We start from the raw sequence: 14977 nt of genomic DNA, 5'->3' as shown, positions 1-14977 counted from the left end.
ATTTTTCTGTAATGGCTGGCTCACAATGTGCATTAACTGTGCCAAATAAACCAAAACAACAGATAAAGTTCCAACATAAATGGGTGAGACCCAAAAACAAAATGCAGTATATGTTCAAATAATTAACTAACAACAAAGTTACTATATAAATTGTATTTATTCCACAATATATTTGTCACAGTTTCAGCATTTCTACATTGAAATGTGCAGTCACATTAGCTGCAATCTATTTTTTAAGAAAAACAATACAATCTGTGAGGCACATTTTAACTTCATATGACTTTGTAAGAATTGTAAGTCAAGAAAACAGTTGAAAAAATGTTAATAAAATAGTTTAAATTAAATAAAAACTTAAATACTTGATGAAACATTTTCAGTCGGGATCAAATCATATTGTTTTGACTAGACTGAGATACATAGGTAGGTCGTTCTAGTAGTTATTGCAGGGCAAGAAATAGTTGTTTCCCAAAACACGGTAAAATGTCCCACTGCTCAGGCTGTACTCAAACATTTGGGCTCCACTGTAAATATAGGCAAAACCTGCAAGCAGGGAAAAAAGGCTCAATTTCATTTTTGAGGAAAGAACTTGTATATATACTATATAAAACTTTGCACCCAGTCTGTTAGCACAAACTATGGTTTACTCACCTCTGTACTGAAAAGCTGCTGTCACCCTTCCCGTTAGGCCAGAGAATTTCTCATCAACACGTTTTGGGAATCCCTGGTCAATCTTCTTATTGGCTTCATTATAGCTTTTGACAGAAAAAAAAATAATGACACCATTTAGCACACATAATCCTACCAATGGATAAAATCTTTCAAACTGACCTGTAATACATTCTTCCAACAAATAATAGTATCCTCTCTGAATACACATCATATAGAGCTGCATCGACTTTTTTCACTTCTTGGGGCAGACCAAAACTTGTTACAGACTTTGGGTATCCTGGAACAAGATCGTATCCCCGGAAAGCCCAAACTTGACGACCTGCGGAAAGAGGATAGCTTGTGAATATCATCTTATACCCTTTTAGTGCACGCTAAAATAGATTTTTGGAGATATATACGGTACCTTTGAAGAGAAAAACATTCCCTGACGTTTGGCTTTCATAAGCTGCATCAACTCTACTGGGGCCATTGGGCCACAGGTTTGTGATGAAAACTTGCTGAGGCGTATTGCTTTGGGGGTACACTCGCCAAAAGAACCTAAAAGCACACAAAATGCAAAACCGTGCAGGGATCACTCACAATTCAGTAGGAATACCTACTGTATTTTGGAGACAATTATTATAACCTTATTTTCTGCACTATAAATATATGAATATTCAAAAGGGACCTATTCACCTGTTGTTTTACCCATCTATATTTAAAATGACCATCCCAAAAAAATGCAATATATACTCCAATGCAACTCATATATTATTCTTCTTCTTTGTGTTTTCTTTGGCTCGGAAAAATACAGTACTACATTTTACTACGGACTACTATTCCAGAATACAATAAAGACTCGACTTTTGGTTGTCTATTCCTGTGATACCTGTCCTTGAAGAAGAGCATCTCTCCTCTTAGGGTGGCCACAGCATCCAGCACCATGGTTTCGTCACAAGCATCAGGGGTGGAGGGTGGTGGGGGGATATCAGGATTTGTTTCAGGATCAGAATTGGGACCTGTAGATTAAACATGTAGGTGTTGTTGCTTGGCAACTATGGGAAAAAACGACTAAACAGTGCGTAGCTATCTTCAGCCAAGTACCATAGCCTACCATAAAGAGCCTGGATGCCATTCACGTCATCTTGGGGAAGGCGAAACGTGGAAGGGTTTGTATAGGAGTAAATAGGGTACATCAGAGCGCCTGGGTCCTGAGAATGAGATAATCCCAAAGAGTGACCAAACTCATGGGCAGCCACCAGGAAAAGAACTCTTCCTGCAAAAAAAAAAAAAAATCATCCATCATTAGCACATTGACATGCATTTTTTTCAGTTTATATATGAAATATGATTGAATTCCATACCAGCATTTGAGCGGAAAGTGAATGTTTCGTCCTCGTCAAAGTGAGCGTCTCCTCCAATACCAGAAGATGGAGCAAAAGCGTGAGCCAAAGTCCCATCAGGACCGTCAAATGGGTAAAAATCACCGTGGGCTGTAAACAATAAGACATTTACATCAGAGATGATACATTTACACATCTACAGACTGCTTCAGATGTTTGGTGTAATGTCACAATTCCATCATGTGATCCTCTTTGAAAATATACAAGAAATAGCTTGTAGGGAAGGCTTGCACTAACCTGTCACCAGGATGTTACATAACATTTTGTGTTATGACTGTTTTCATTTTATTTTTAAACACAACAGTTGCTCAATAGTACCTGAATTTGGATAAGCCCAAGAATGGTTTGGAGTGAGCACCAATAACCATATTTTCTCACGTAACATGTTGATGATGTTTCAAAATAGTGCCAAATTCATTGACAAATTCTATAGTTGTTATTGATTACAATGCGTATTCTTATACATACATAGAAACCCTAAAGAGTTTCACTTCCATAAACTTTCCAGACAACGATTTTCAACTTACAGAGACGACCGAATGAAATCATGATGTCTGCCGTTCCACTGTAGATTCGAGTGAATCTAAGAGGAGTAACTTTGGCCCAAACATCCAGTGCTCTTGCTATGGAGTCCTCAACTTCTGACTGTGGCATATCTGGTGTATAGTTCTCAATCCTGCAGATGAACAAAACATACATAAAAAAGAATGGCATTGACAGATCCTCATAACCTCTTAAAAATCACTTACCTGTAAGTCAGACTATTTGTTTGCCACTTGAAGGAATTTCCAAAAGTGGTGAATCCGGCAGCTGAGCTATCGGGAACGCCACAACGAGCCTTTTTCATCATCTCCATGGTTTCCTCATCCAGCCTTCCGGTTATTTGTAAACCAAAGAATCTCTGCATGTCACTCAGCTTTTGACTGATTTGGCTTATCGCACGTCTTGCAGTCGGGCCGCTTTCCTCTTTGAGGTCGTAGAATTTTTTCAGGTAGCTCTGCAAAACAAGGCAATTTTAACAAGAAATAATGTTGTAAATGCTCTGTATATTTGACAGATGGACGGAGGAAAAAAAAAATCTATATAACTCACCTCTGCAAAGTTCTCATCTTGGGTGGTGAGGGATGGGACGGGTCCAGCGAAGCCTACAGCTGCTATGCATAGTAAAATGTATAGATTAAGAGTCCCCATGTTTTCTCGATCTATTCAACATGTGTTTCTGTGCTCATGGTAGTGCTTTTATAGCCTAAATGCCACTATGTTGACAAACCACTGTTCGCCTAATATGGAGAAAGAGGAAGTTGGGTTTGATTACTCACACGACTTCAAAGTTTTCCATAACGCTCGTCGTAAGGTTTGATAAATGATGCCCTGTTAGATTTAGAATGAAGTGATAGTGGTAATAATAAAAATGTTCAATTGCAATTTAATTGTATGCAGTACATAGTCAATTTTGGATTATTTTTGTTATCTTTTAAATGGGAAAAATAATTATGTATGCTAGAATATGCTTATTAAAAATGAGTTTTGAAGTGCAATAAATGCCTCTATTCCCTTAGACCTGTTCTATTTTAATAGTAACATCATATGTGCTTGTTATTGAAAATAATGGATTAAGAATATATTAGAATTTGATAAAAAAAGATGACTTTTCTTAAGAAAATCCCATTCAACTAAAAAACCTATAATAGTGGGAAAGACTCACCTAATATTCATTGATGGGAATATATTAAATGATTAGTAAAGACACTCATGTATGACTAACACTCAATACAAAAACATTAAAATAGTCATACCAGAAAATACCAACATTACAACATCATATCGCTTTACTTTGTCGTAATCTTAAACCACTCCTTTGGATTAGACATCCATTTCCACATAATATTTACAGCAACTCCAGCTATTGCCAAATAGAGATGTTCTCCATTGAACACAATAAAAAAGCTGCAAGCCTGTGCAGACATTTTTATTGCAATCCAATTCGACTAAGCTAAAACAAAATAGATATTCTACCATTTCTTATAAAGATTCAAAATCAGAGGCACAAACTATTTTACAGTTGAAAAATGTAAAAGAATATAAGCTTCTTTAGTGAGCACACTAGATATATTTATGAATGAAACACTAGTTTTCAAAAAAGGAAGCTGCAACAACTCATTTTTCATGCTGCCCGTACGTCCAGTGGTTATGTGTAAGATCAGGGGCCCAATATTGCGCAGTTAAAGTACGCCTTTCCTCCTTGCAATTGTTTTTTTTTGCACAGGGTTTGCATTTCTCAACCCCAACATAAGCGCAACCTGTCAAAATAAAGTGGTGTACACATTACCTCAAAAGCTTTATGCACGACACATGTATAAGATGAAACAAGGAAGATGCAAGACATGATCACATCATTCGGACAGTTCCTCTTTTCAAAAAACCACTATTTGCATCATAGAAATGTGAATTAAAAAAAAAAGATGACGTTATTCTTGTATGTTTTTGGTCTTAGGACTATTCTGGACAAATAACATATGATGGCTTTAAGAGATTTAAGGGATAATTGGATGGCCTTATGTATTCTTTCAGCCTTCAAGTCAAATTTTCAAGGGTAACTATATCAATTTATACTACATCATTAATATTCTCTTGTCTGCAATTGGCTGACCACCAATTCAGGGTGTCACCTGTCTTAATAGTATGGCTGGGGCAGGCTCCAGCACCCTCCTGCGAGGATAAACGAAACAGAAATTTAGTAAAAAAATGATGCTCGAAATTCTACCACTTTCATTAGTTAAAAAAAAAATGTAGCTATCACCATCAATGTAAACAATCTCTCAATTCCAGCCTTCCCAGTATAAATGGGTTTGATTCCAATAGCTTTTTCCTGTTTACATTATGAATAACTAGTAAGAATTGCATATAGACATATGGCTTTAATGTTTTTTTTTAAATAAAGTAGACTTATAATTTTATTGTCATTGTGCAGAGTAGAGGTACATATCCAATGCCAATGTAGCTGGCATCTTATCAGGTGTGAAAAAATAAATACATATTGCAGCATATGTTATGTACAATGATAAACAATAGTTGCAATATACAAGTTTTGTATATTGCATACTGGTATATGTATACATGTGAATAGGATATAAAAATATTTACACATTAATATCTACACTGGCAATGAATGAATGAATTTGCAGCATATAATAGTGCATATAGTAAGTTCATAAGGGTTATAGTTGGGAGCTTTGTCAAGATTCCATCAGGGAAGGTCTTCAATTTAGTGAGGACATTTGGGCAATGATAGCAAAAATCAAACTAAAGCTCAGTTTTAGTTGACTTACTGGCATACTTACTGTTATCCAATGACGGAAAAAGTAATGGCGGCTAGCATCAATAGGGTATTTGTCTATCCAAACTACTCCAACCCTAATTATATTGTTTTAAGCGAGCAAACTCGTCATTTGCAATCCAAAAGGGAGTAGCGGTGAATATTAAATAAAAAGATTAACGTCCATATGGGCGGCTATGAACACAAGTCCAGATATTGATGGGATCTTGTTTCCTTGTGTGAATTCCAACGGGAAACCAAATAGCGTCCCGTCATAAAATAAAGTGCGGTGGCATTTTATTGCCTGTGATTTTAAAAAAACAAACAAAAAAAGCATGTTGTAAACTTTTGAGGATTCCTTAATTGTGTCTATGAAGGACAAATGCTAAAGTGTTCATTTGTTTTCATAGATTGGCTCCAGCATCTCGCCCTTTGCGAAACTCTCAACACCCTCCGGTATCAGCGGCAGTGATTCCTAAACCCTCAAAGACGGAATGGAGCCTGTCCGTACCCAACTGGGCGGTGGAGGGCTTGGTATGAAAACGCTCCAGTAGGCTTTGGAGCTCTTCCTCTAAATTGAGCTCTGCCGTAGACTGCTCTGTCTGTGTGGTGGAGGATTCGTCCTCAAATCGCCCCAGTAATACGTGGAGCTCTTCCTCGATGCTCTGAGGTTCAGAGGAATTCACCGTGCACAGTCGGGCATTTTTCTCCGGGAGCAAGGGCGTGTAATTGACATCGCTCAGAAGCTGAGAAAACTCCATGGCGGATGAAGTGGGTGCGGCCGGAGGCAGGAAGTTGTGCACAAAAGCTGGAAGGCTGGCTTTGGGCGCCTGCTGCTGCTGCTGTTGTTGCTGCTGCTGCTGATGCAGTGGTAAACATGCCATGCTGCTGACGGACTGGGAATCTCCTTGCGTTGGGTAGCGCTCGGGACCCATCATGCCACTCTGGACCGGAGCCACACACATCCTGGTGGGCTGCGGAGCCTCGGGATCTTGTGGAACGAAACATATCGGTCAGTATAGAACAGTGTCTCAGTGTTAAACACAAAGGGCCTAAACAAGGTTAGTCATATTTCCTTACATATTTTCCCAACATAAGCATCTACCCTATTTTCTGGAATATAAGTCGCACTTTTTCCTGTATAATTGTCAACCAGTGTGATTACTAAGTATGCAATTATTGTGCATCCCCAGGAAGAAAACATTTTTGCACCCCGCTACTCAGGAAAAACTATAAACAGTAATCATTTGCCAAATAAATGAGTCACAGAGGACCCCTATTTGAGAAGCAATAGATTGGAATAATTGAAACAAAGGATTACCTGTAAGACCAGCATTGCCCCGCATTCGCTTTCTCTTTTTGCCCTACACAATAAGAAGCAGAAATCAGCAAACAACAAGAAAAGTGAATTTGTATCCTGTTAGTAGCATGGTTGACATGGTACTCAGAATTTTGGACACACATAGTTGTCACACATTGACCAGTTTGGATACAACTGAGCATGACGTCGCCTCTCAACATCTGCTTCCTCGTAGTATTTGGCCTGGTCTTGTTGTGGTAGTGAATTCCACTGTTGACACACGTACACATTGTTAGTGTAAGGATTAAAAACAATGACAACAAAAAAATACAAGCCGTCATTTGTACTGTTCCCACACTGTCATTTCACACAATTGTATGATTAGAGCATTTACCATTCCTCCCAGGATGACATTAACCGAAGCACTGTCTTTCTTATCCAGTTTTCCCATGAGTGCTTTGCGGTGCTTTCTTGCAAACACCATAAATGCATTTGGTGGCTTCTTTATGTATTGCTGCTCCACTTCGTCATCCGCATCTCTCCTATTAATGACAGAAAACAGTCCATTTATCAAGTATCCAAGTACAAAATGAACTACGACCACCCAGCTCGCTGTCAAATCATATCACCATCCCAGAATCATTTAGAGGAACACCCAATGACTCTGAATGTTTGGCAGTTATTGTCCGAAAAATGCAGTTGATACTCTGAAGGGAGTTCAATTTTTGTCACTTACGAAAACACACTTGGAGCAAGATTGGGGTTTCCAGGCATCATCATTGTTGTGCCCCCCATCTGAAAAACAAGTACAAACCGTCTTAATAGTTATAATAGCCGCAATTTGGAATACCACAATCGTCTCTAAAAATGTGGAGTCAAGGAAGATTTTTACCATTTGTGGTGGAGCCGCAGCAAAGTTGACAGAAGCCGGCGGAACAAAGTTTTGCACGGGCCACCAATACGGCACCTGCTGTGGGAATATAAAAATGAATATGTTGTTGTATTAAAAGACAATGTCCTTTACAAATATTATTTCAGAATTCCTATTACATTTGCATTTTTTCATCTCCCTCCAAAACATGGGCTTCCTTTTCACAAAGTTTTGCAAGTTTCTGAGGGAAACCCTGACTTACAGTTAGGAGTGAGAGAAATATACTTAAAAACTGGGGAAGAAAAACTAATGTATTGCTCTTCCCTGTGTGAAACAAATGACTATTTCCTATTGACAAGTAAAAACTGACAACCAACCCCGTTCTCCCCTAATTGCTCTTAGTGTACAAGTGCATTGCTACATGCTGAGCAGGCACTTTTTTTTACATGGGAAATTCTTGACTAGGACCGACAAATCCTTTGCAAAAGCATGCATGCAATATTAGGCTGCAAACATGCATCTGGGTGGCAGCATTGAATGCATTCCCAAATCAAGGTGAAGCTCAAATAGGTGATGCAGACGAGATAAGACGGCGTTCGCTGGCTTACCTGTCCGTGATTGTAAAATCCAGCAGCGTTATTCATGTAAACCTGCGGCATAACGGCCTGCGCTCCGTTGAACATGTCCGGGCCTTGCTCTGGGAAGCGAGGTAAGGCCTGGTAATTGAAGCGCACGTCTCTCGGATCGCAACTTGGCCACATCTGATCCATTTTGTCACGTTGGCTGCTCTCGTGACCTCGCAGGAAATGCACATCTCAAACTCAGGTGACTGACCTGAAACGACAGATGGAATGACGCAGTCGACACAGTTTTGTAGGCGATCACATCAACTTTCACATAAGTAAAACGTATTCCGTGACAAGTACAGTTACACACACGTTTCAACTTTTACACAATCGCACGTCATGTATTTATGACGACCCGCGTATCAGGCGTCAGTATTTTGGATTTGTAGTAGTAGGAACAGCTCGATCACCCCCTGTCTTCCACCCTATAGCCTATAATATTAGTGCTACACACGCCCACAAACATGCACGCGCATCTACACATACATATGCACATTTCTTCCAAATGGATTTAAGTCTAATATCCACATTTAATATACAAAAAGAGACAAATGTTGCCCACTCAGATGATATATTGTAGCTGGATAAATGTAGTCAAAGCATTTTATATTTGAATCAGTCCAGAACCAGATGACACTCAAAATTTTCAATAATTCACATTCCATTTGGTTGCAAATATAAAAAAAATAAAGAAAGAAAATGTTTTAAAAGACCAAATAAGTCCATACTATCCTCCAAAATGCATGTTCTTTTGCCCCCCCTAATGACTTAAAAATATATTTTACACATATGGCTGTCACGTGTAAGAGGGAACATTTATTGTAATTAAAAACGTATTTCAAATACAATTCAAATGTAATAATTCTGTTGTTAATAGGCGGCTTGGTGAATGAGTGGTTAGAGTGTTGGCGTCACGATTCCATGGGTCTTGGGTACGATTCTAGGTCAGTACTACTGTGTGGACTTTGCATGTTCTCTCTGGGCCTATGTGGGTTTTCTCCAGGTATTCTGGTTTCCTCCCACATTCCTAAAACATATATGGTAGGCCAATTGAACACTCTAAATTGCCCCTCGGTATAAATGTGGGCGTGATTAGTTGTCTGTCTTGATTGCCTGGCCACCAATTGAAGGTGCCCGAAGACAATTGGGTTAGGCTCCAGCACTCCCCGCAACCCTTGTCAGGATAAGGGGTTAAGAAAATGAAGGTTGTTGAAATGAATGTGCATAGGCCAAGACCAACAGAGAACTAGCCTTAAATACACGTATCTGTTGGACTAATGTGTTTACTTTCCAAAGACCAGACCATAATCAGTGATATTTGTTTTTATTTAACAACACCAGACAACATTCAATACTGGCACAAAGAGTGAGAAAGCATTGCTTGCTTTTCTGGTCACAGGCTTCATGTTACTATTAAAATCAGTGTCAAATGATCAGTAGAACGCACACATTTAAAGTCATTTGCTTCCAATGACGGCAAGAGACATCAAATCCATTTACGCTGGATTTGATGCACGTCACCGTCTGTGCAAGCGAATGATTTAATGGTGATGAAATGAGGCTCAACAAATACTTGAATGTGGACAAACAAGGCAATGCGGGTTAACTTGCATCCACGTAATAAGGCACCAAATTGAACAACTTTATATACCTTGCTATCATTTCCCAGTACTAGAAGTCAACACTGAAGATCCCAGTGAGGAATGTAGGCACAAACTGGATATTTCTTGTCTTGCATTGTGCTTATGTATGCAACAATTATTCAGTGCCAAAAATGTGTTTTTTTTAGGGTTTCTATCTAGTGTACATCTATTGCCAATTCCAACTTTGTAAAACTTCTCAAAACATTTGCTGCCGTTGATGGTAATAGATGACCAATCTTTTTTAATTGAATCCTTACCACCCAAATATATTTGACTTCTATTATCATCAATGGCCATTAATGGGTATTGTGGGTAGAATTATTAGGAGTTGACTTCAAGGCCTGGGTTAGAGTTTCTTTCACAGTAGCAGAAGACATTTAGACAAAACAAATCTCAACTTATAGTTGAACTTTCAGGTACATGGACCAATAAAAAGCGTACTGTAGGTAGTTTTGCATTACCTCTGGCATGTGGCTTTAGATTCTTACCAGAATTCCATGTGCATAATGTGAAGTACAGCAAGCCGCATCAATATTTAATTCCAGTATGGGTTTTTTTGCACTATTTTAAAGGAAACACAAAGGGAATGTGTAAACCAGCTCCATTTTAGCGAAAAAAACAACCATGGCAAATAATAAAAAGCACTCTTAAAGTTGAAATCTGTCACCAAGGAAAAATGAGATTTTTTAAACACTGTTTCAATTGGCACTCGTTCATGAATATGTAAAAAAATGACAACATTGGTTAATCTTGTGTTATTTAAATAGTTTAGTATTAAAAATAATTTAAAATACAATCTAATTAAATAATGAACAAATAATGGCACTGTCCCCCTTGTGGTCACATTGACACTTGTACTGTTCATTGGACATTCTATAATGAAACATGATAAATTAAGGAGCACCAATCTAATGAAGTATTATAAGTTTGAAAAACAAGAATCCAATGTTGAATTTTGTATGAAACTGGTCTTCTTGCCAAACAACACTCAGTTATTTCTCCACAGGTAAGATTAAAGGAGGTTCCTTGGTATATTCCCTTAAGGATCCACAACGCCACCTAGCTGTGGATGGAGCTCCAATCCCAGTGGTACTAGAAGAGGACACTCGCTGATCTTAACGCTAATGGTCACCACCTTTCAGACATCCCTTCATTTCAGCTCGTCTTTTGCTGTTCAACGTGCAGCGACGGCCAAACTCCACATAAAAACTAAATAAAGGAGATATTTGGAAATTAATCAAGGCTTACTTTTCCACCTCAGACTCTCCAAATTAAAACTACAGTAAATTGACTATATAGAATTGTGTATTAAAGGTAGTAGGTATATCAATCACACTTTACCTTTATTTTTGGCCTGTACTTGAGGTAGGTTGTTCTGATTTGCAAACTAAAGGGGAAAAAAAGTACACTTGAATAAGATTGTACATGTTTCATGACAGGTGTTTGTTTACCTTAGAAGTATGTGCAGGTAAGAACCTAAACCCGTGAGGATGTGCCACCAAGCGTGGAACTGCGTCACTACCCCGACACTCGGAGGCAGTGTTCGTCTAGCGGCTCTGCAAAGCAAGATCATTTTCGTCAACACCCATCCACTGTAGCTTTCGTTCATCTAGTTTATTAATATCACTGACTGAGCAGTTTGGGTAAAAGTTAAACCACTGGAAAAATACATTTAATTTCCCATCTTTCCATGTGAACTTACCTTAATGTGTCACAGAAGATATTGTCAATGTTCCACAAAAGGAAACCTACCAAAAATATTCCCAAGGAAGCGTAACACAAAGGCCGTAACCATGGGTAAACCCTGATGATCACAAAAAAAGGAAGTCAAGTAATTACATATCGATCAGTGATTTGCAATGGGAATCCTTTTGGTCAACATACCATGTAACAATGAAGATCGAGCGTATCACCAGACAAGCAACTAAAGCACCATACATGACCTGGAAAAAAGGCAAGCCATTTTATTATTAAATCTATGGTCTATGGAAAGTTTCCAGCCAAACAAAGTCAACTAACCTGGTGGAACACTGGCTCCTTCCATTGTAAGTAGACCTGCAACACAATATTTGTTAAAAGTACATAGTGACCAACATCGGGATTATGAATACTCACCACAGTTACTGTGATGCTGAAGATCAATAATAACGCTACAGGAAACCAACTGATGGTATTCCCTTGTTTGAAGCACTCATACCTGAAAGACAAAAAAAGGCTTCAATATTTACTAAAAAATGCTCTTTTGATAAATGTAAACCCTCATCAAAGGAGACATTCTTACAAAAGATGACATGGTACAAAACCTGTTTCTGAAATGCATGCACTCTACCATGATTAGGTAACTTGAATCAAGGTTTAAATCTTTAAAAAAGATGTTCTTGGCAAATAATCAAGTACCAATCAAACATACAGATGTTACCATATTTTGTCACAGTTACACAAAAGAAAAGTTTGACAGGTCATTAAAAATAGAAAATTTATGCCGAATGATGAATTGGGCTGCTAGGAAACATTTTCATTGATAGTATTTTCTATCCTCTAAGATTAAATGTCTTAACCACTTACAGGCAATAGACAAAGACACATGTGCTGTAGATCATTGGCAACTCATCCAGTAGCTGCAAAAGACAATTTCAACAATGCATTATAATGTGTCATCAATGTGATTTTTTTCTTCAACATGAATGCATTTGACAACAATTCTAAAATATTGTCCATCTCTCCTAATAAACACACTATCTTGCCATTTAGTATCGATTAATTGTGCATCCTTATGTCCTATGAACAGTCTTGAACGAACTTTTTTTTTTTAAATTCATGATACAATGAAGCCTAATGAAGAATTTCTTGTGTACTGAACTTCATGTACTGGTTTCCCTACCAGCAAGACCAGTGCTAAAACCCAACAAACCCAGAAAGGTTTTGACACAGTTTTTGCTAGTACAGAAACTAGCATAAGCTGAAATTCTCAACACACGCACAAATATAACTTAACTCTTTTCACATACCTGCATTTCATAGAGCAGTGTCATGTGGAAGCACCAGGAACCAACACCAACAGCTGGGTGAGATATAAGCACACAATAAAAACAAAACATAACAATAAGTCTTTATGAATTATTACCATGACATACTCTTGTTTTTTTTTTTTTTTACTGCTGTGGCACTTGACCACTTAAAGCTGTTTAAATGTCATTGATGTGTATTAGTAGTTTGGTAAAAACTGGCATAGCAAACTACAGAATATTCATAGTATTTGACAGCTTTGTCAATGTAAGGGAGAGGAAATTAATTTGGTTAATGCGGCCCGCAGAAATACTGACCCGCAAGTCCGAGGAAAGAGCAGGTGTAGCTGAACTCAAGGCCATTGCGATATGTCTGGATGGCCCCACAAATAGGAGGAAGAATCATAATAAGGTTGCTGACAGTATTCCCTGTGAAGACAAGAAAACAGGAACACAATGGGATGAGATGAGGACTGTCTGTTTGTTATTGGGTGGGGTGAACATTTTAAGAGTTCAAGGACACGGCATTCTGTCTCTATCTAGTAGTTATTAGATTGTATAACAACTTTGGTATCTTATTGCAGAAATCCAATCTGTAGCTCAGGAAAACATAGACTGGCCTTGAATTGATTTTTTCTCCATACTCAGAGCTAAATGTGTAAAAGCTTTGTAAAAAATATTTTGGAAAGGAGGCAAAATATATATTTATTTTTACTAAATGTCCGATTTTAATTCTTTTCATTATTATTTTTCTTTTATGTAAAATGTAAATCTTCCCGAGCATAAAACATGGCAAAATAAAATGACACTTAAAGAGGACCCTTTAACTACAGCAATACTTTTTTCAATGTAATTGTAGATCTGAAAAGTGATCACCTTTATTCTACCTGGGTGCGGTAATGTGCAAACACGCACAAGATCTTATCAGTTTGAAAAGCATACAGGGTCACCACTTATTTTCAGCCATGTCTTGCTTAACTCCCTGATAATAAATAAACTTTGGTCAATGACTGAATAAATTCATTCCTTTGTCCCCTTAAGATGACTTCACCTTGGTTACTTGAAACAATGGCGAAAGTTGAAAGAAAAAAAGGCTAATAAGAGCAGTCATTGTTACCTGAATGGGACAATGCTACACTACCATTGTGTTCATCTTTGGGGTAAACAAAGCCTCCAACTGTCAGAATGAGGAGGAGGAGGCCATAGGTCATGGAAGCAATGCATACCTAAATGTAACGTTACTATTTTAATGAGTATTATACACACTGCCTGAAGTACACCTGATTGATTGATTTATACAAATATTAGCTGAGGTTTCCATCAAAATGTGATATAGACTGCAAAAAAATAACCGGTGTCGATAATAAACAAAGCCATTTAAAAATGTCTTGTCATCAGAGAACGACCTTTCCATAGCAGTTGTCTTTTCCATCTTAAATTTCTTGACAAACCAGTTTTGATTCGGATCATGCAAAATTGCCAACTGTAATGATGTGTCTACAAAGGTCCATTTGGAATAATGACATCAGAATAAACGCCGGTATATATACACATCGGGCATGACTGCTCGGAAAACAAACATCAGGAGTGTCTTATTTTCTTGCTGTCTAGTAGGTACAATTCCTCAATAAAAAAAATATCAAGCTTGTATCGCGATTGTGCGTGTAAATAAACGATCAGCAACATCTCGGCGTGAGCTTGACGTCAATCCGTCTGATTTTCGCGGAACGACATTTATGAATCTTTTCGAGTAAGTCGACCGTTGAACTGTTAATACTCACAGAATTCGGCGATGTAGTAGGAGACGACATAATTCTCTTCACACCAGTCGAGCGTCGAAGTGGGCCGCCCCCAGTACCCTGCTCTGTCCAACGAGGGAGCCATGATGGGAAGAAGCCGGGGGAGCTTGTGCGGCTGCTCACTAACGGATTTGTAGTCCCATCACTGGGGCGCGTTCACGGCGAGGGGTCCTCCCTAAGGACGAAAGATGCGAAAGATGTGGAGGCGGTCAACGATGTCACTCCAACTGCCGCCACCCCCCCTAATCCCCCCATCATGGCCCTACCTGTGACACTTTCCCGTCATTGTTCGACGTCCTGAATACATAATATACTCCAGTGTCATTTTACGTTAACACAATGGTGTCGGGTGTACTTATGTCCACA

General features: G+C 38.4%; 3 protein-coding genes across 4 annotated transcripts; all 3 read right to left on the bottom strand.

The window, feature by feature from the left end:
• Positions 1-138: 138 nt before the first annotated feature.
• Positions 139-3289, bottom strand: LOC144212311 (collagenase 3-like). The gene is made up of 10 exons (XM_077740073.1): positions 3144-3289; positions 2801-3048; positions 2579-2727; positions 2013-2141; positions 1763-1924; positions 1538-1667; positions 1073-1206; positions 829-988; positions 649-752; positions 139-540 (listed from the first exon to the last, which is right to left on the bottom strand). Exons 1-10 carry the CDS (start codon positions 3240-3242, stop codon positions 431-433), a joined length of 1425 nt encoding a protein of 474 aa, XP_077596199.1. The 5' UTR covers positions 3243-3289; the 3' UTR covers positions 139-430.
• A 1704-nt stretch (positions 3290-4993) lies between these two features.
• LOC144212313 (uncharacterized) lies at positions 4994-8612 on the bottom strand. Of its 2 annotated transcripts, none has more exons than XM_077740077.1 (8): positions 8477-8612; positions 8147-8372; positions 7560-7637; positions 7404-7462; positions 7062-7209; positions 6830-6937; positions 6689-6731; positions 4994-6358 (listed from the first exon to the last, which is right to left on the bottom strand). In XM_077740077.1, exons 2-8 carry the CDS (start codon positions 8306-8308, stop codon positions 5811-5813), a joined length of 1146 nt encoding a protein of 381 aa, XP_077596203.1. In that variant the 5' UTR covers positions 8309-8372; positions 8477-8612; the 3' UTR covers positions 4994-5810. The 2 variants fall into 2 exon arrangements, with proteins under 2 accessions (XP_077596203.1, XP_077596204.1); XM_077740078.1 differs by having other exon boundaries at positions 8465-8564.
• Positions 8613-9472: 860 nt separating this feature from the next.
• On the bottom strand, positions 9473-14963 carry acer3 (alkaline ceramidase 3). Its single transcript, XM_077740079.1, has 12 exons — positions 14878-14963; positions 14594-14786; positions 13131-13241; positions 12816-12868; positions 12373-12425; positions 11923-12004; positions 11827-11862; positions 11692-11750; positions 11510-11611; positions 11259-11363; positions 11149-11194; positions 9473-11016 (listed from the first exon to the last, which is right to left on the bottom strand). The coding sequence occupies exons 2-12, from the start codon at positions 14694-14696 to the stop codon at positions 10963-10965; spliced, it is 804 nt and encodes a 267-aa protein (XP_077596205.1). The 5' UTR covers positions 14697-14786; positions 14878-14963; the 3' UTR covers positions 9473-10962.
• Positions 14964-14977: the final 14 nt, after the last annotated feature.

The sequence above is a fragment of the Stigmatopora nigra genome, chromosome 19 (assembly GCF_051989575.1).
Source record: "Stigmatopora nigra isolate UIUO_SnigA chromosome 19, RoL_Snig_1.1, whole genome shotgun sequence".
In the NCBI taxonomy this organism is placed as follows: domain Eukaryota; kingdom Metazoa; phylum Chordata; class Actinopteri; order Syngnathiformes; family Syngnathidae; genus Stigmatopora; species Stigmatopora nigra.
This window is presented reverse-complemented; position numbering and strand designations above follow the sequence as displayed.